The sequence below is a fragment of the Cantharellus anzutake genome (assembly GCF_015039405.1).
Source record: "Cantharellus anzutake strain C23 chromosome Unknown EI90scaffold_18, whole genome shotgun sequence".
Lineage (NCBI taxonomy): Eukaryota > Fungi > Basidiomycota > Agaricomycetes > Cantharellales > Hydnaceae > Cantharellus > Cantharellus anzutake.
The window spans coordinates 892,723-910,110 of NW_024066968.1; the positions used below are offsets into that span (position 1 = coordinate 892,723).

The following is a 17,388-nucleotide window of genomic DNA, read 5'->3' on the forward strand; positions in this document are numbered from 1 at the left end:
GATAGCCTCGCCGCTGAGCGATAAAAGGGATAATTTTTGGATTTACCTTCCCTCAGCCACATCTCCCCTACGAGACTGAGGTGAGAGTCACTGTTTTCGTCGTCCTCGTCCACACAACATTCATATTCATGTGTTACATGTGTCGCAGAATTACGTGTGTAGCCAATAATTAATCTGATCCTCAGCGCTCAATCGCAGGCAGCACTTAGAGTGCAAGCGCAATGACGAAATAAAATAAAATAAAACTGCAGACATGTAGTAATATTAACCTGTGGTACTTGGACGGGTCGCAAGTGCATGCAACGTGATATGATGCATACGGGGAGGATTATATATTGCGAAGAATGTCATTCAAACTTGCGGTAGATATCTTATCGATAGGCTTATAAATTAGTACTAGTAGTAGGAATTAGCAGTCACTGGCGTTCACAGTTGAGAAGTTGTTCCACGTACATTTGAACTCAGTGAAACCACGACTGACTGACTGCAGAATAGTGCATACCTTTCGCGAAAGTGTGAAAATGGCTAATGTGGACGTGTTTCACTCAACCTTTGGGTTCGGCAAATTGCATGTACAAGGTCTTGGTGCTAAAGGACTTACAAGAACAAAAGAGTTGAGCGAGCCAATACTCAGCCCCCAGCAGACACGACAGTTTGTTTGCTCCGGGCTGGGTATGCTCATGGTCTTGCTGAACCTCTGGGATATGTTGACTACCAAGCAGATCGCAACGCGTCTGGTTCTAGAGACGCCTCCCTCGGCGGAGTGTTTGCATTGTTACGGCCGTCCATCCTCCAGAGGGGCTTCTGAATGATCTCACCCTTCGTAGTCTTGCCAGTTGATCTCAGCTACGAAATAAGGGGCTGGCTATTATTGGTGGATGCGCGTTCGCTGTTATGCAGTTGAGCTGATGTCCATACAATTTAATATGAAATCTATCAACACATGGCCATTGAGCAGCGCTTCGGCAACTCGTGAGGGACCACCCGTCTGGTTGCCTCGTTCTTACCTTGACAGGTGCAGGGGTTCGCTCCGTCAAGATATTCCTTTCGGACCCATTCTTTCACAGGTGCGACACAGACTCGTACCCAGTCGGAGTCGATCGTGGACGCGCAATAATATGTAGTTTGCTTTTTTTTTTGCGCGGAAAGAGCGAATTGCATGTTACTCCACGACCGACTCCGACTGGGTACGAGTCTGGTTGCGTCAGTTCACTTTGTTGAGATATTCCTTTTGGTTTGATTACATTTGCCTTGATGCCCGGGTGCGGGAGTTTGCTCCTCCTTTTGCCAGATCCATTTCATTCCTGTTAGAGGACTTCCAAAACAGGAGAGTTGAGCGAGCCAATACTCAGCCCCCAGCAGACATGCCGGTTCGTTTGCTCCGCACTGGGTATGCTCATGGTCTTGCTGAACTTTTGGGGCATGTTGACTACCAAGCAGACCGCAACGCGTCTGGTTCTAGAGACGCTTCCCTCGGTGGAATGTTTGCACTGTTACGGCTGTCCATGCTCCAGAAGGGCTTCTGAATGATCTCACCCTTCGTAGTCTTGCCAGTTGATCTCAGCTACGAAATAAGGGGCTAGCTATTATTGGTGGATGCGCGTTCGCTGTTATGCAGTTGAGCTGATGTCCATACAATTTAATATGAAATCTATCAACACATGGCCATTGAGCAGCGCTTCGGCAACTCATGGGAACCACCCACCTGTCTGGTTGCCTCGTTCTTGGGAAGCTTACTGGAGAGTATGCTGTTCCCGAACTTGGAGCAATGTCAGCCGCATATCGCGTGTCAAAGTTGCTCCAACATCAAAGAATGCAGCACACCGACAGGGAGGGGCCAGGGTAGTTAGCGTGTACTGAGGTCGGGTTGGGCCCGCTTAGGATGCTGAGAGGGAGGACATTGGGTACAATTTAGAACACACGTCGAACCGTGTTGGGATGAGTGGCAAACCAGGGCACTTCCCAGGTGCTACAAGTTTGCCTGGGACGGTTTGCATAGCAACGCTTTGAGGACATGAAGCCATGTCTGGCATGGAGGCCTCGGAGATTCATTCAAACGAGAGGATCTTTGGCAATTCGAATTCAATTCACCGTATGCTGCATGGATCGATCTTCGGAAAAATTGTCCTTTCTCATGATGACACATGCAGAGCGTATAGTGGGTATCACTTTCGGCATGCTTTTGAATCTTGATGACATGTTTTCACGGCGGAAGGTTGGTTGGCGTGGACCGAAACACTTCAATAACACTCAGTGAATTCCAGTGCGGCTCGAGGCACATCTATGTATGAGCTGACACTCTCCAGGCCATTCTGAGCCGCATGGATACGTGTAAACATTGTCATCCCTCATCTCTGGACGTGCTTTCCATGAAGAATCTGGACTCGAACTTTCCGCTGTTGACTTCGGATCTTTGGCCCAACCCGGACGCCAAGTTGAGCTATTTTCGAAATCTCTTCCTCTTTCAGGCCTGCCTACCACTGAGAAACTAAAATTAGACCCATGAGCCATGCATCATGACGCCATTCCACCCGATGACTGCGGGTCGACATCCAGGAGCGTGACGATCTCATGGTGGCAGACCCGTCGATTATTTTGCGAGCCCGTCGACTCATGACCGAGCGGGGTGTACTCATGAACTTGGTGAGCCAATCGTTGGGTTAAGATGTTTCAGCTCAGCCGCAGCAGCTGTCAAGTCATACAGGTTTCCCCAAGAATTTGAGATTGGGCAACACAGCGAGACCAAAGCTAATTCTATTTCCGACGCCCGGGGTCTTTAGTAGAGGCTGGGATCCTGCCTAGCCTGGGGTATAGCCAAGAATTCGCTTTCATGCGGCTAAATGGGTTGCAAAAGTCGTTCCCTGAAAATGACAGCAAGAATGAGAGGCCGCTAGCCAGATCGAGTGTAGCAGATCGATGGACTTCGTGGTCAGACCATGCAAAGGAGCCAACGCTGCCCGGGTGCTCTATATATACGGTTCACTTGAAGGACACAATACAAATTGATCTGCTCAATTAACTGTGACAGTACTGACAAACTCATACTCCGCGTTAGCGACGCAACACGCCTACGGCAAAGCATGCCTCAACATTCATCATCGGCGGTGGGACTGCAATACGCACAGGAGTACTCCAACGCAGAACTTCTTTCATGACAGCGACTAGATCTTCATAATCTTGCATCGTAGGTAACCGATCTGGACGGATTACCCTATCGAGTTTTTCTTGGGCTCGTTGTTGTACTTCTGGATGAAGTGTTATGAGGAAGAAGAAAGCTTCAATTAAGATATGTGCATGAGCCGTCACTGCCAGCTGTACAAGTCGGAGCCAGTAAGCGTAAAGCTCATTCATACCCTGGCGATAAAGGCTGGTGTGGTGTCTCCAAAAAGGGTAGAAGAAGTGCACTTGATTATTTCTTCTTCGTCTCCCTCTCCCCATAGTGCGTCCCTTAGTCTTTGAAGCGGCAAAGAAGTGAACGAGTCAGGCGCATGTCAGCTACCTGGTGGCATTCATCACCGCAATCAGTTCCAAGCACCCCACCATTGATGCGACTCGTTCCGAATTCAGACGGATAGCTCTCGATCATCTCTGATATACTTTTTCGTCGATGGGATCCAGAGCGACAGACTGCTCACAAACCTATGTTACTTACAGGATATATTTTACTGTACAGGTCTACTTGAGAGTGATGATGATGATACAGGACCTGGAAGGCCCCGCCTTCCCCACAAGCCTTCAGACATTTCGAAGAAGGTTCCTCCCCAAAAAAAGGAAATACACGGAGTGGCAGATAATCAATCCAGAAACCTCCTGAGACAGCAAGCCCAAAATTATGTGTAGCTTGCACAACGAGAGCCAAACGAGTCCTTGATGTCCTTTGGCTTGTAGCCACAAGGAATCTCCATTATGGCGCTACCAGTGGCACACTTGAGACTTTGTCTGAACTTGAAGGTATTGTCCAGCAGCGATAATGCGAACTCTTGAGCAATATGCTCTTGCATAGGGTGATATGTTGTGGATATCTTTACATCAAGCGCGAAGCTCATGAGCTTCCTTGCTTGGGAAAAACCTGGGTTCGTAAGGAGCGAGTGGAGAATATCTCATCGTGTGTGCCATGTGGGGATTAGGACGAGAAGAATCGATAGTGGATCTACTTTCCAGAAGATCGGAGACAACTTTAACACTGTCAAGAATGATGGCAGGTCTGCCGAAGGCTGAGATGCAGCATGTCTCTTGAGCAGTCGGTGTACAGTCAATACTTCCTATGCTTGTTCACTCGAAGGGACTATGGTGCACTTACCATGAAGCTTCGACCATTCCATAAAATTTTGATGTCTAAACTTTGGAGGAATTTGCTTCGCATTCCCGAAGAAAAAAAGCTTTAGGAGGGCCAGGCGGAAGTGGGAGACGGTTTCTTCTGAAGGACGTGACGAAGAAACAGGCCCAAGCAATTCCTAGCATGTATGTCCACATGCTGAGCCCGCGGCACATGCTAACGACAATGGTGTTGTTTTAGGGTGGCAAACATGTGTTCCTGTAAAAGTCACCGCAAGTAGCCCGAAAGTGTACTTAAGAGGTCGCGTTCTCAGGAAATGCTGCAGCCAGAGAACAGGGCGTGAGGCGTGAGGCGTGAGGCCGCAATAACATGGGAAAATGCACATGCACCACCCAATGTCACCGGCCGGATGGCCGGGTAAGGCTTCCGAATGGCATGCGCTTGCCATAGAATTCGCTTCTAGGGGGACTCTAGCTTAATAGCGTGGAGGTGTTCATCGCCGCAACCGGACATCGCCCTGACCCCTATGTGGCGGGCTTATGGAACTCCTGTGACCACTTATGTACATGGGCCTTGTATAATTTTGGCAGGGCTGACTGATCGGGAACTCTTCCAGGGCTGCGTGAGATTTCAAAGCCGCTTTCGGTCGAACTCAGGTGTTCAAGTTTCAGCTGGCACGTTAGTGCCATGCGACTATCCTGAATCCTTCAGACCACTTCTCACTTGAAATCGAAGAGCACCTGCATCCCGACTTGGGGCTGAATGAAGCTAGCGGGTTGATGCCGTACGAATAATTTGAGCCATAATGATTGCCCGGTAGATCATTCGAGACAACGAAGTTAATATTTCGATTTTGATAGGAGATGATCAAGCTGAAGCATCACGGCATCGAGAGCGAGGCATTCGTATACACCATCAAGGATGCTCCGTTAATAGTATGTTCTGCAAGCTCGCGAGCTCCGAATTGCCCTAATATCCTGTCGTTTATTGGATGTGCACCATGAAATCGCTGGTATTGATAATAGTATTATGGGTACGCAAGCAGTCGGGTTCATTATTGTTTGCGCATCTCGTTCCTTCAGCGAAGCACCGTAAAAACGAAAAGAGGCTGATGCTGCTGCTGAGCTGCCAGTTGGCTAAGTACTGGAAAACTTGCAATGATGGTCCCACGGAGTTTTGTCAGGACTGAGTATAGGGCCGCTGCCACTCCGCGCAGACCGAAACGAATATACCGCCCCCCGCTCAGCCACCACTGGCAGAGCGAGCATGGATTGAATGGAAGCGATAGTCAACTGGCGGCCACACCCCAACATTGGCATGGGTCATGACGAGAACGAGTAACAACCTTCCTGGGCCCTTAGGTTAGAAGGGATGAAGGCCGTGGAAGAATTATTCCGTACTGTTCACAATAGTGCGGGAGATAGATTGGGGACCAGTGCTGCTCTCCGCAAGTGCGAGCCCAGGAACACCCGAGACCAGAAAATTCACCAAGGATAATGTTCTGTGCAATGAGGGGTGGGAGGCGCAGAAGTGCAAGGCCAAGTCAGGTAGTGCGTGCAGGGGCGTTCGACGGCAGCAATGGTCGTATTCTCCCTTTGGCATGAGTCGGGCAAATAAGCATTGCGGTAGCATTTTTGGCAAGCAAAAACCAGCTGCGGCCCTTCTCAGTGCAATACTATCATAGACGGTTAACACAGACTGACATAGTTCCCGGTGAGAATTCGAAGTCGGGAGTACCGTGGGTGGGGAACGTTCTCGCTCCATCGGATGGGGATAACCACAGCAGTTGGTTGTCGACACCATCGGATTCCATGATGTATAGACGGGTACATAAGTTGTCACATGCTGGGTTCGTTCCCACCGTGCCGATGCAGGTCACCTCGAACTGGCCAGAAGCAATAGCGCGCTGGTTTGTGATCAGTGTGCCAGTTCTGTGCAAGTGCCCTGCATTGATGACTTTCGCCTTCCCACGTAATCCGATAGCATGTGCTGCTCTTTGGGTTGAGAGTCAAACTGGGTAGACAGGTGACCAGCCTCTCTTTGTGGGGAAGATAATTCTGGCCACTCTAACGTCTTGGCGGACCAACAGTCGGTCACATGACCGTCTTAACTCCGCGTCTCCTGAGCTTTCTGTTCAAACCACCCCGACAGTTGTGAGGAATAGGCTTGAGAGGGAGGGGGCGAATAAGGTCTACTGGTCCTCAATGGTACCTGCGTCGCCCAGCACTATAAAAGAAGGTGAGAGGGCTTGTTTCGGGAGTTGCCGGACAACAACAAAACGAAAGTCCGCACAAAAGCCCTGTTGAGTCTCGTTCAACTGAATTGAAACAACAAGCGTCGGTCGCCTATTGTCTATTGAAGGACAACAAGAGCGCACTATGGCCATCACCTACAAAGCAAAACTACCATACTGCAACCTCTGTCTTTTCCCCATCATCCTTTACGCTCGTTATCATCGAAGACGACCGACGTAGACGCCGCCGTCGACGATGAAGAACAAGGAAACGCATTCAGACCCTCTCTCGACACCAACAGTCGTACACACCAAACCAACCCAGCGTTCGCCACCAGCACCGACCTACGCTCTTCTCTTCTCTCACTGCTCTCGCAACGATGTCTTCACCCTTCTCATCCCCGCCGTCATCGCGTCCCTCGTCGGTGGTGGTGTACAACCCTTCATGACACATCTCATCGGTCAGGCTTTCAACGCAATGGCCCAGTTCCCAAACGTTTCCCCCACGGATGGCGATAGACATCGTCTAGTTCGGACCATGACGCTTGTGGCTATTGAGCTCGTGTGCCTCGCCGCTGGCTCGCTTATCATCAGCAGTCTTATCAGTGGGCTATGGTTGAGGGTTGGCGAACGCATCGTCATGAGAGTAAGGAACAAAGTTTTCCACGCTGTGGTTCGCAGAGATATCGAATGGTTCGATAAGCTCGGCGTCTCGGAATCCGAGAATACCTCAGACGGCATTGGGGCTGGTGGACTAATGGCTAAATTCGCAAGGTAAGTCATCACAACCTGCGAGCGACTTCACTTGCTGACCCTCGGCGCCACTCGTAATTGCAGAGAAACAGAAGATGTCCGGGAGGCCGTCTCTCTTACCTTTGGTCTCACGATCCAAAATGCAGCATCTGCCCTGGCTGCACTCATTCTAGCCTTTAAACAATCGTGGTCCCTTTCCCTTGTAATCCTTTCCGTCATCCCTATTACCATCGTTATTCAGGGTGCCTCCCAAACCCTTTCCGCACCACACTACGACGCCGAGCGAAGCGTTACTGCCAGCGTTGCTACTCGTATCACCCGTGCCATCGCATCAATTTCCACCGTCAAGTCGTACAACGCCGCCGGCTACGAAGAGTCGCAGGTCTCAAGTCTTCTCGAGCAGTCGATCAAGGCCTACAAGGCGTGTACGACTGTGTGGGGGGCCTCAAACGGCGCCGTCCAGTTCGTGCTCTTTTCCATGTTTGTTCAGGGTTTCTGGTTTGGCGCTAAGCTCGTCAGGGAAGGCAAGGCATCGGCTGGAACGGTTATGAGTGTCTTTTGGGCTTGCATTGTTCTCCAGGCGAGCTTAGGGACGTGCTTGCCTCTCCTCGTTACTCTCACGAAGGGGAAGACAGCTATGGCCAGTTTACAGGTTGTTATTAATGGGGATGATGATCAAGACGCCGCGAATGTGCATGATTACGACGACGGGACCGTCCCCCCCCCTTACATGGAGGAATTTGAAGTTCCATCAAACTATCCCCAACCAATTCCTGCCTCTGAGGGCCTGCGGCCGACAAGGTGTCTGGGCACTTTCGACATTCATGACCTGACTTTCACGTACGCTTCTCGTCCCGGGAAGCCTGCTCTGTCACTTGCCACTTCTCCCATCCCGTCCATCCATATTGCTGGTAACGACATCACGTTCATCGTTGGCTCGTCGGGCTCTGGCAAGTCAACTATCGCTTCTATCCTTGCTGGGTTGTATCGGCCTGCCAGCGGCGTTGTGATGTTCGATGAAGTTGAAATGGGAAGATTGGACCAGCAGTGGGTCCACGAACGCGTTGGGCTCGTTGGACAGGAGTGTGTGTTGTTTGAAGGAAGTATCATGGCTAATGTTGCAATCGGTGTCGCTGGAAGCGGTGAGTTTGTCGGGGATTTGTTGGATTAACTTGGAATGACTAATTTATACTTTTTGACAGGCAAACGCCCAGAAGATGTTCCCGCCGCTGACATTGAGAAAGCTTGTCGAATTGCCTTAATGCATGACTTCATCCTTTCCCTTCCCCGAGGATATTCTACACCCCTGGGACCTTCTGGCCTTGCTCTCTCAGGTGGTCAACGCCAGCGACTTGCCCTCGCTCGCGCCATTCTCCGCGATCCTGCTGTTCTCATTTTGGACGAGGCCACCTCCGCCCTCGATGCCACTACTCGCTTACTCGTTTTCGAGGCAGTCAGGCAGGAACGTAAACGAAGAACCACTGTCGTCGTTACTCATGATTTGAGTATGCTACGCCCTTCCGATTACGTGTATGTCATGAAAGATGGACGGTGCGTCGAGGAAGGCTTCCGGGAAGACCTCGTAGGTGTCACGGGGTGTCCTTGTGGAGGCGGCAATTACATCGGTCCCCGACAGAAAGGATGCAAGGGAGAGTGGGATGACGTGGGCGGGTGCGGCAGAGGCGAGTTTCGCGCCATGCTAGAGAGACAGATGGGCATGGGTGGTTCCCTTCCCCCCGTTGAACTTGTCGACCAAACACATGAATCCGTTGCAGCTGTCGAGCGTGCCATGTCCCCCGCCCACATGCCAGCTGCTTCTACAACCGACAAGCGCGTTTCGAAAAGAGCTAGTATTTGGACAAAGAGTGTTATTGCGCCTTGGGAGGTTGATGCGATTAGGGATATAGTGGGAAGCGGCAGCAATACGGCGAGAGCTATGGCGATGCCCCATCCAAAGAACCATCTCAGCCCGTACAAGCTCCGAGGGAGGTACGAGAGTGTTGCTCCTCCTTCGGCCTACAAGGGCGTCAAGGGAGTGGATGAGGCGACGAACACACATCATAGACCTTCGAGCATGGCGTCGGCTTTTGTTGTCGGAGGTGCACACGGGAAGAGTGCAAGTGTGACTAGTTTACCGAGTCCAGCGGCCGATGATCTTTCGTTTCCCCGTCCGAAGGCTTTGGATCTCGTCCGGAGGAGTATGACGTTTGAACCTGTTGGGTGGGCGCCCGATTCTCCTGTTATGGTTTCTTTCCGCCAGAGAAGGGATAGTGCATTCGAGCGGACCAGTATGGAGGACGAGGAAGAAAAGAGTTTCGAGGGTTTCAAGGAGGCAATGGAGAAGAGCGGGTTGCAGGCCGTTTCCGGACGAAGACATGCCCCGCAGGTGATTGATGTTATTGTCCCTCACGCCGCTGAGGATCCTACGCCAGAGCAGCTTCCTTCTGTGTTTGTTTTGACTGCCTCGTTCTGGTCCACCATCCCCGACAAGTTTTCCACCATCCTCGGTCTTATTTTTGCCCTCATCAACGGTGCCCTTACACCCATCTTCTCCTTCTTGTTGGCTCGCCTCCTTGCCCAGATTGGGCTTGGGAATGAGGCCGATGCGAAGACAACAAACCTTTATGGGTTGCTCGTGCTTATTGCGGCTCTCACGTATGGTGCAGCAAATGGGCTACAGTTCTACCTCCTTGAGATGTCTGCTATGCGATGGATTGCTTATCTCCGGCTCCGCGCGCTCTCCGCATTGCTCAAGCAGGATAAGGCATATTTCGATGAAGAAAAGAACAGTCCCGAACGACTTGTCTCCATTCTTGTGACGGATGGCGATGATGCAAGGACACTTATTGCTAGCGTTGCAGGTCCTTTCGTCGTTGTAATCGTCATGCTGACCGTTGGACTTCTTTGGGCGATGGTTCGAGGGTGGCAACTCACTCTCGTCGGACTTGCGATTGTACCAGTCTTTGGAGGCGCCATGATTCTTCAGAGTCACATCTCCACTCAGTACGAAGCTCGTAACAAGATTGCTCGTGATGAGGTCGCAAGGAGATATTATGAAGCCGTTGCGAGCATTCGTGCGATTCGTGCTATGGCACTCGAGAACGTATTTGAGAGATACTTCGAGAATTCGGTGAATGGTGCGATGGAAGCTGGTGTGGAAGGAAGTTTTGTAGCGGGACTTGGATTCGGTGTTGCGCAGGCGTTGATTTACCTCGCCGAGGCGTTGTTGTTTTATGTGGGAGCCGTGTTCATGAGTCGGGGAACGTATTCCTACCTCAAGCTTGTTCAGGTGTTGAACTTGGTGGTGTTCTCGGTGGCAATTGCGTCGCAGATGCTTACTTTTGGTATGTACTTTTCTTGCAGCACCCTTCTAGCTCGCAGGAGGCTGATTTGTACTGTCATAGTCCCGAAAATCGCGAAGGCTAAGCAAGCTGCGATCGATCTCGGCAAGGTCCTCTCTCTCGGCACTCAAACAACGGAGTCGCGTGGTTCCCAACGCTTCCCCATCGAGGGCGAGATTGCCTTCCATGATGTTTACTTCAATTACCCTCAACGTCCTGACGTTCCTATCCTCCGTGGACTTTCTGGTGTCATTCAACGTGACGAATGCGTGGCCGTTGTTGGTGCTTCTGGCTCTGGGAAATCTACTACCGCTGCCCTCCTTCAAAGGCTTTATGAGCCTGACGCTGGGCGCATCACCATCGGAGGCTTCAACATCGCTGACACGAATGTCAAATGGCTCCGCCAACACGTTGCCATCGTCAGTCAGACCGCTCAGCTTTTCGATGCCACAATTGCAGAGAATATTGCATACGGCTGGGACTCAGAGAACATTCCGTTCGAGCTAGTGGAGCGTGCCGCCCGGGATGCCCATATTCATGACTTCATCATGTCCCTTCCCAGCGGTTACGATACTGTCATTGGGGAGAATGCATCTCTTATCTCGGGTGGTCAGGCTCAACGTCTATCGATCGCTCGTGCCTTATTTAATGGCCGTGCGAACGTTATGATCTTCGATGAGTGCACTTCTGCCCTGGACCCTGCTAATTCCGAAGCTGTGATGAACACCATCATGGAGATCAAGAAAGGTCGGACTTGCATCCTTATCACCCATAAGGATAGCGTGATGAAGAGGTGTGATAGAATACTTGTCCTTGATGGGGGGTTGATCGTCGAAGAAGGGCCATATGAGGCTCTCATGAAGAGACGTGGGAGGTTCTTCCAGCTTGCAAGCGCTGGGGAGCGGGCGGACGTGGAGTGATCCTCCATTTTTTTGGTTTGAACTTTTTTGATTTTCGAACACAGTCCTTTGCATTCGGACTCCAAAGTAGACCTTTCGTTCTGTAATCTCGCCACATTGTCACATTCCTTTCGTTTGTTGTGCCTTTCCGCTTTCCTTTATCTTTTCTCTCTGCTCATTTAACCTGCATTTGTAATCTCCTGCACCGCAAGCATGTACGTATTGGTTCGCACATTACACCCTTAGGCACTGTATTTTTATTCGTTATGAAACTAATAAATAGTTTTGACATTGGGGAAAGCTCATGGAGGCTGGAGGGAAAGGCTGGGGTGGTTCATCCAAGAATTGTTACAAACATGCATACAGGGCGAGTGAGAGTGTCCCAATATAGGTGCTGGAGCAAGCGGAAACCTCTGTATCAACGTTTCAAGGTGATGATGGACTGTTTCAGAACGCCCGCGCGTTCTTGAATCCTCGAATAGCCTGCCGTCACTGCCAACCGGCGTCGCCTGAATTTTAAGTTCTGACTTGTCTATTTGCTTCCGTGGTTGTTTGTGACCAAGTTTGTTTGTTCAGTTCGCCCTTGAGCGGATAACTACTTGCCCTCGGCAGACGTCTGTAACTACTGGTGTTCCTCGGAGTAACCTGGCGAGCGCCAGATATGACTGACCTGTTGGGGCGCTACGGCGTTCTGCGGTTGTTGTCTAACAAGACCAGAAAGCCCGTCACCTCATTCCCCGTCGATTCGGACGTCCTCACTTTTGGACGCGACACAACATGCGACGTTCGAATGTACTTTACATTCGTCTCTCCCCTTCACGCCAAACTCGTGTTTGAGAACGGCCAGGTGAATTTTAAGGTTTGCGGTGATTGAAATTTTGGACAATACTAAACTTCGGGTCCGGGATCCCATATCTGTGTAGGCCTTTCTCAGTGTGATGGGTATGCAGGGCATTGTGGTGAATGGAAGTGTGGTCATGCCTTCGTCGCGCAGTGGAGAACCGATCATCTTACCGCTTCAGGACCAAGCGGAATTCACGATTCACAACAAAACATTTAGGTTCGAATACCCTTCCGATTCTCCCCACCCATTTCGCGTAGAGGTAGTGGCTTTTGGTGCTCAATTTTGTTTCTACCTTTCTGAGGTTTTCTCATCAGACCCCACCTCGTAAATCACGCAAGTCATTACGAATGTCGATGATAAATGCTGCACGAGTTATCTCCCCTGACATGAAGGTCTCCCCCCTCTCTCCTTCCCTCGAAGTCCTCCAAAGTCCAATCAAGCCATATGGGGATGTAAAGTCTTCTGCCGAACGCGATTTGGAAGTTATCCTTGCTGAAGGAGACGACGTTACCGTTTCGAAACAAGGGAATGACCTCGTGATCGTCGAGTCCATAGGAGATTCGGACCATGATAAAGAAACGGAAGACTTTAAGTCGTCTAGTATGGACTTCATTCGCCCTCAAAGGGAACAGAGTTTTGCCATGGAAGTGAGTTTGTCATTTATCATCAAGTCTGAAATAGAAATGAGTATTGAATTGAATAGACTCCCCGAACTCCCACAAGACCGAAGACACCAACTTCCACCATTTCTACGCTCCACAAAGCTGTACTCGTTCGCAACTCCCGTCTTGCTATGATAGATCGCGAGGATGAAGAGGAGGTTTTCAAGGCCGTCAGCCCTGAGCGGAACAGTCCACCGGAGGAAGAAGAGGTGGAAGAACTTGACGAGCTTGAGCAGGATTCACTCGAGGAGGAAGGCAATCCCGTTGAACACACCAAGAACGTGAACGACGCCTCGTATCCTGAGAACGAAGAGGATGAGCCAATCGATCAGTCTTTGGTTGGGGAAGGCCAGGACCATGAGTATCACGAGGCCCCTCTAGGCTGTTCGACATCCCCACGCCCATCACTTCTCCGAGCCAGTCTCGGCGCCATCGGCAACGTTCTGGCCGCCCCCTTCTCAATAACATGGGATGCCAGCGAAAGCGAACCTGCAGAACAACCTCAAGATGTCGCCCATCGCGACGCATCTGGTGTAGTCGCTCCAGAAGAAAAACAGGACGAGACCCCTGGCTCTTTGCTGGATCACTCAATGGAAACCGTCGAAGATGAGGAGTATCCTCCCGTTACGGAATCTGAAACGGAACCCCCGAATCATTTGGACGAATCCGACCCCCATTCCCCTTCACCTGCCTCCCAGATAGGCTTTCCTTCTCCCTCAAGGGCACCCCTTTCCCCCACCAAACCCCGTTCACAGTCCCTAGAGACGGGCGTTTCCGAAACCACCCTCCTTGCTCGTCGGAACCGCAATAGTGCATTCGGACTTCCTGAGCGTTGGATCAGAAATGCCGCGCCAGAGCCCAATGAGAGACCCGAAGAGTCTAATCTCCCGGACAACACACCGATCCAGGTGAGTATTTTGATGTTCTTTACCCTGGACTTTCACTAACGTCGTTTCAGCCTGCGACCTTCTCTACGCCTGTCAAAGTTGCCTCTTTCACCGCCCCATTCACCGCCATCCCCTCTTCTACCCCGCTCAACAGTCAGCCTTCACAGACTCCAACTTTGGAAAGTCTTCGCAAGCAAGCTCAGAAGTTTGAGATTGACAATGCGAATCGTGCTACTCGCCTCAGTTTTGGTCATACGCCAACGTTGCTCCGATTCCAAAGCCCATCGAAACAGTACGCTGAGGCGCGGAGGCTCCTCAATATAGATGGTCACGAATACCCAGAGGAGTCAGAAGAGGCTGCTTCAAGTACTTCCGAAAGTGCCTCCGACACAAGTGAAAGCCCAGTAATCGCCGCCCTCAGCACGATGGATGCATCAGGGTTAGCCACTCCCACTCGTCACCACAGTCAGCCGTCGTCCCAACTCGCACCAAAGACTCCCTCGTTCGCTGGGTTCAGGAGCTTGTTCGCTCCGGTTCCCAGGGAAGCTGCCACACCATCGTATCAAGGGATGCGCAAGATGTTCCAAATTGAAAATCCACAAGCTGTCCCACCTACCCCTAGTTTTGCGGGCATGAATGATATATTCACACAGGTGGAAGTGGCGGAAATTGAGGACATTGTCCAAGGTATACCCTTCGTCTTCACGTTATTGAAGTGTCAATAACCGTTGATCACAGCACCCAATATAGATACCCAAAGAGAAGTATCGCGAGTGCGGTCAGTCACTCCGGGTATCACCAGGAAAACACGATCCTCGAAACGGGTCCAAGAATCCGTAGAGTCAGTTCGATCTTCTACGACTCCAGATCAGGATGATGGGGAGACCCTGTCGAATGAGAGGGCTGACACTATTCCCACTGTTGTACGTCCTTTATATAGCGAGATTTTTACGCTGCACTTCAATATGCTTATCTGGTTAGGTCGAACGTGTTACACCCACAACTACTAATACTCGTCGCTCCTCTCGCACGCGATCGGCCGAGCCAATTCCGTCCTCTTCTCGTACTAGAACCCGTTCATCTAGCAAACAAGCCATTGAGGGTATTCCTCGGCAGCCAACATCCGAAATCCCCCGCGTGTGTTCTGACGTCCTGTTGGCATCAGCCCAGTCGCAGGAAGGTGCTGGTTCTAAGCGAAAGAAGTCTCCTGTTGACGTTGGACCGGCCAAACCTGCCCGAGTGGGCAGGAAAGTGCAGTCGAACCCTAGTCTTGTGACCCCCGAAGTCGTAATTGTCACGCCATCAATCGCCCGGCCCACACGCATACCGTCTACTGGTCGTCGAACCAGAGCTTTTGCGGAGTCACCCACAGCAAAAAAGTCCCAACCTGTTGCCAAACCGGTTGGATCCCGCGTCAGCAGGCGTACAAAGCGAACGACTCCTGTTGTGAAAGAGGAATCGGAAGATGAAGCGACGGGTGAGGCGGAGGAGGCTGCCTCAGACGAGGTTACGACCTCTGATCGGAGAGCGCGCGGTCGCCTAACTCCCTCGGCAGGAGAGCCAAGGCAAACCCGAAGTGGAACAAAGAAGTCCCCTTCGGGAGCCGTCGACAAGGAGAACGAAGGCATGGGATCTGGTGAAGGAGGTAAGGAGGGACAGGGTGAAGAGGACGATGCTCCAAAGAATGTCCGAACTACAAGACAAATGCTTGCAAGGAAAACTACAATCGCTAGAGGTGCTGGCAGGGGTACAATTACTCCGAGCAGCCAACTGCCTCGGTCTGCCCAACCTGCACGTCGAACCCGCTCGGCTAAAAAATGAGCACTTGCTGTCTTTTTATTCATGTGTATCATATACACTTAGTATTTTCCTCCTATTGACAGGGCATTGTACACTTGTATCTAAATCGGCGTCAGACTTTGGGACTTATTATCGTAACATAATGCATGCATGCCCTAGATGAGAGCAGTATACATATATTTGGAACCCTTCCCACCAAACCTACTCCGATGTCCTCACTATTGCATGCTAGGGATTGTCAATAACCAAATCGACCATGGATCCTTGTCAGGATCTCGAGAAAGTTCGGTTCTGATTCAGGAGTGATGTGACCATGGCGGATAAAAAAGTCTATTAGGACTATAAACTAAATGAGCGACTCGTTAAGCGGGGTGAGTGACCAATATACCCAAAGCGCAGTTTGGCTTGAACAAGCCGTTCCCAACCCGGTCTAGAACATGGTCTATTGAAAGAAGCTAATAAAGTCGCCTTACATTTATGCACACCTGACATCAGGAGCTGGACTCACCTCGAAATGCTCCACTTCACCATCTGAAGGCTTCGGTTCTGGCGCATTCACACCTGCTGGCACAACCAAATCGTAGACATATTGCACCTCTGGTTGAAGCCATCCATTGGATGTTCTGGCGGGAGTGAAATTAAATATAGGTGCAATGACTGTCGAGCCACTGACTGGTAGAAATAGGATATTGCACCAGCAGCTCGGACGTATTCACGGACAAAATTTTCCTCGAGTGAGGCCTCTTCCAAGCACTCTTTTACGAGCGCCTCGGTTGGAGTCAACCCATACGGTATTCCACCGGCAACGGAGTTGTCTAGGTACCCTGGCCAGCTAATTTACCCTATCAGTAGCGAGGCAACGACTTCGCATGTGATTGCCGACGTTTGTTTTGTTTTCGCCCTGGTTGGAACCCATATTTTTTGCTCCCCTTCTAAGTACGTTGTCATATGACAACCCTAGGGTTTGAGTATCGACAGAGGACTTGATTTAACAGAGGGGACGGCCTTGCTTTGACTCACATGCGTTACGAGCCCGAAGATAGCGCAGCAAGTACGCTCAAGAACAAACGCGATATCTGCATTAAATCTCCTTTTGAATGGGTTGTAGTAGATTGGATAAAGCTCGTTCCTCCAGAGCCTTCCGCCGATGATGTCGCTGAAGAACCCGCTTCTGTGCCACATTTCGCATAGCGTAGCAAGCGCTACGTTGCGCTTCTCGAATGAGTCAAGCTCAGAAACAAAACGAACGCCGGATTCTAGTACAAACGCCACTCAGAAGTACTCGATGAATCCGAGCGTCTATCAAAGCACAGGTACCTGACACGTCAAATACAGCTTTCCCTGTCTCCAGCAAGATGCGAAATACGGGAGCTCGAATCCATCCAATAACGATCTCGGTGCCCTCTGGTGGAGTGACGTAGAATGGGACAAGGATTTCAGTGGTTCCTCGCACACTGAAATTGTCGCAATGCTCAACAATAGGCAAAAGCGATTTTGAATCCATTTCTAACTCCATCAATCGGCTCTACCATGTATTAACAACTGGCAAGTGCGGCTTGTTGGAGCAAAGCCAAAGTACCCCGTGGGAAGCCAGAGGCAAATTCGGCACAAGCGACTCGTTAGACCACGTGACCGGGGTTCGCTTTTTGCCGCCAGCGCTGTTTCTCACATCGACGGGGATAGTTGACATTGG

General features: G+C 50.8%; 4 protein-coding genes across 4 annotated transcripts; 2 read left to right on the forward strand and 2 right to left on the reverse strand.

The window, feature by feature from the left end:
* Positions 1–6,406: 6,406 nt before the first annotated feature.
* Positions 6,407–11,750, forward strand: EI90DRAFT_2994799 (P-loop containing nucleoside triphosphate hydrolase protein). Its single transcript, XM_039056172.1, has 4 exons — positions 6,407–7,283; positions 7,347–8,404; positions 8,465–10,606; positions 10,667–11,750. Exons 1-4 carry the CDS (start codon positions 6,766–6,768, stop codon positions 11,521–11,523), a joined length of 4,575 nt encoding a protein of 1,524 aa, XP_038917344.1. The 5' UTR covers positions 6,407–6,765; the 3' UTR covers positions 11,524–11,750.
* A 296-nt stretch (positions 11,751–12,046) lies between these two features.
* EI90DRAFT_639250 (uncharacterized protein) lies at positions 12,047–14,692 on the forward strand. The gene is made up of 5 exons (XM_039067892.1): positions 12,047–12,361; positions 12,426–12,605; positions 12,661–12,993; positions 13,050–13,916; positions 13,967–14,692. The coding sequence occupies exons 1-5, from the start codon at positions 12,164–12,166 to the stop codon at positions 14,618–14,620; spliced, it is 2,232 nt and encodes a 743-aa protein (XP_038917345.1). The 5' UTR covers positions 12,047–12,163; the 3' UTR covers positions 14,621–14,692.
* On the reverse strand, positions 14,512–16,196 carry EI90DRAFT_639405 (uncharacterized protein). The gene is made up of 3 exons (XM_039067893.1): positions 16,084–16,196; positions 14,897–16,034; positions 14,512–14,825 (listed from the first exon to the last, which is right to left on the reverse strand). The coding sequence occupies exons 2-3, from the start codon at positions 15,746–15,748 to the stop codon at positions 14,805–14,807; spliced, it is 873 nt and encodes a 290-aa protein (XP_038917346.1). The 5' UTR covers positions 15,749–16,034; positions 16,084–16,196; the 3' UTR covers positions 14,512–14,804.
* Positions 15,723–17,328, reverse strand: EI90DRAFT_2994803 (NUDIX hydrolase domain-like protein). The gene is made up of 7 exons (XM_039056173.1): positions 17,013–17,328; positions 16,716–16,951; positions 16,579–16,652; positions 16,369–16,527; positions 16,204–16,318; positions 16,084–16,150; positions 15,723–16,034 (listed from the first exon to the last, which is right to left on the reverse strand). Exons 1-7 carry the CDS (start codon positions 17,209–17,211, stop codon positions 15,934–15,936), a joined length of 951 nt encoding a protein of 316 aa, XP_038917347.1. The 5' UTR covers positions 17,212–17,328; the 3' UTR covers positions 15,723–15,933.
* Between the last annotated feature and the right edge of the window lie 60 nt (positions 17,329–17,388).

Bases quoted from the DNA above. Each gene is read 5' to 3' on its own strand.
- EI90DRAFT_639250 (XM_039067892.1), top strand. From the start codon at position 12,164: ATGACTGACCTGTTGGGGCGCTACGGCGTTCTGCGGTTGTTGTCTAAC. The intron at 12,606-12,660 runs GTAGTGGCTTTT...TTTTCTCATCAG, and splicing joins CCCACCCATTTCGCGTAGAG to ACCCCACCTCGTAAATCACG. The intron at 13,917-13,966 runs GTGAGTATTTTG...ACGTCGTTTCAG, and splicing joins CGGACAACACACCGATCCAG to CCTGCGACCTTCTCTACGCC.
- EI90DRAFT_2994803 (XM_039056173.1), bottom strand. From the start codon at position 17,211: ATGGAGTTAGAAATGGATTCAAAATCGCTTTTGCCTATTGTTGAGCAT. The intron at 16,952-17,012 runs GTACCTGTGCTT...CGTTTGTACTAG, and splicing joins AGCTGTATTTGACGTGTCAG to AATCCGGCGTTCGTTTTGTT. The intron at 16,151-16,203 runs GTGAGTCCAGCT...CGACTTTATTAG, and splicing joins GTGAAGTGGAGCATTTCGAG to CTTCTTTCAATAGACCATGT.
- EI90DRAFT_2994799 (XM_039056172.1), top strand. From the start codon at position 6,766: ATGAAGAACAAGGAAACGCATTCAGACCCTCTCTCGACACCAACAGTC. The intron at 8,405-8,464 runs GTGAGTTTGTCG...ACTTTTTGACAG, and splicing joins AATCGGTGTCGCTGGAAGCG to GCAAACGCCCAGAAGATGTT. The intron at 10,607-10,666 runs GTATGTACTTTT...GTACTGTCATAG, and splicing joins GTCGCAGATGCTTACTTTTG to TCCCGAAAATCGCGAAGGCT.
- EI90DRAFT_639405 (XM_039067893.1), bottom strand. From the start codon at position 15,748: ATGATACACATGAATAAAAAGACAGCAAGTGCTCATTTTTTAGCCGAG. The intron at 14,826-14,896 runs GTGGGTGTAACA...CGCTATATAAAG, and splicing joins AGCGACGAGTATTAGTAGTT to GACGTACAACAGTGGGAATA.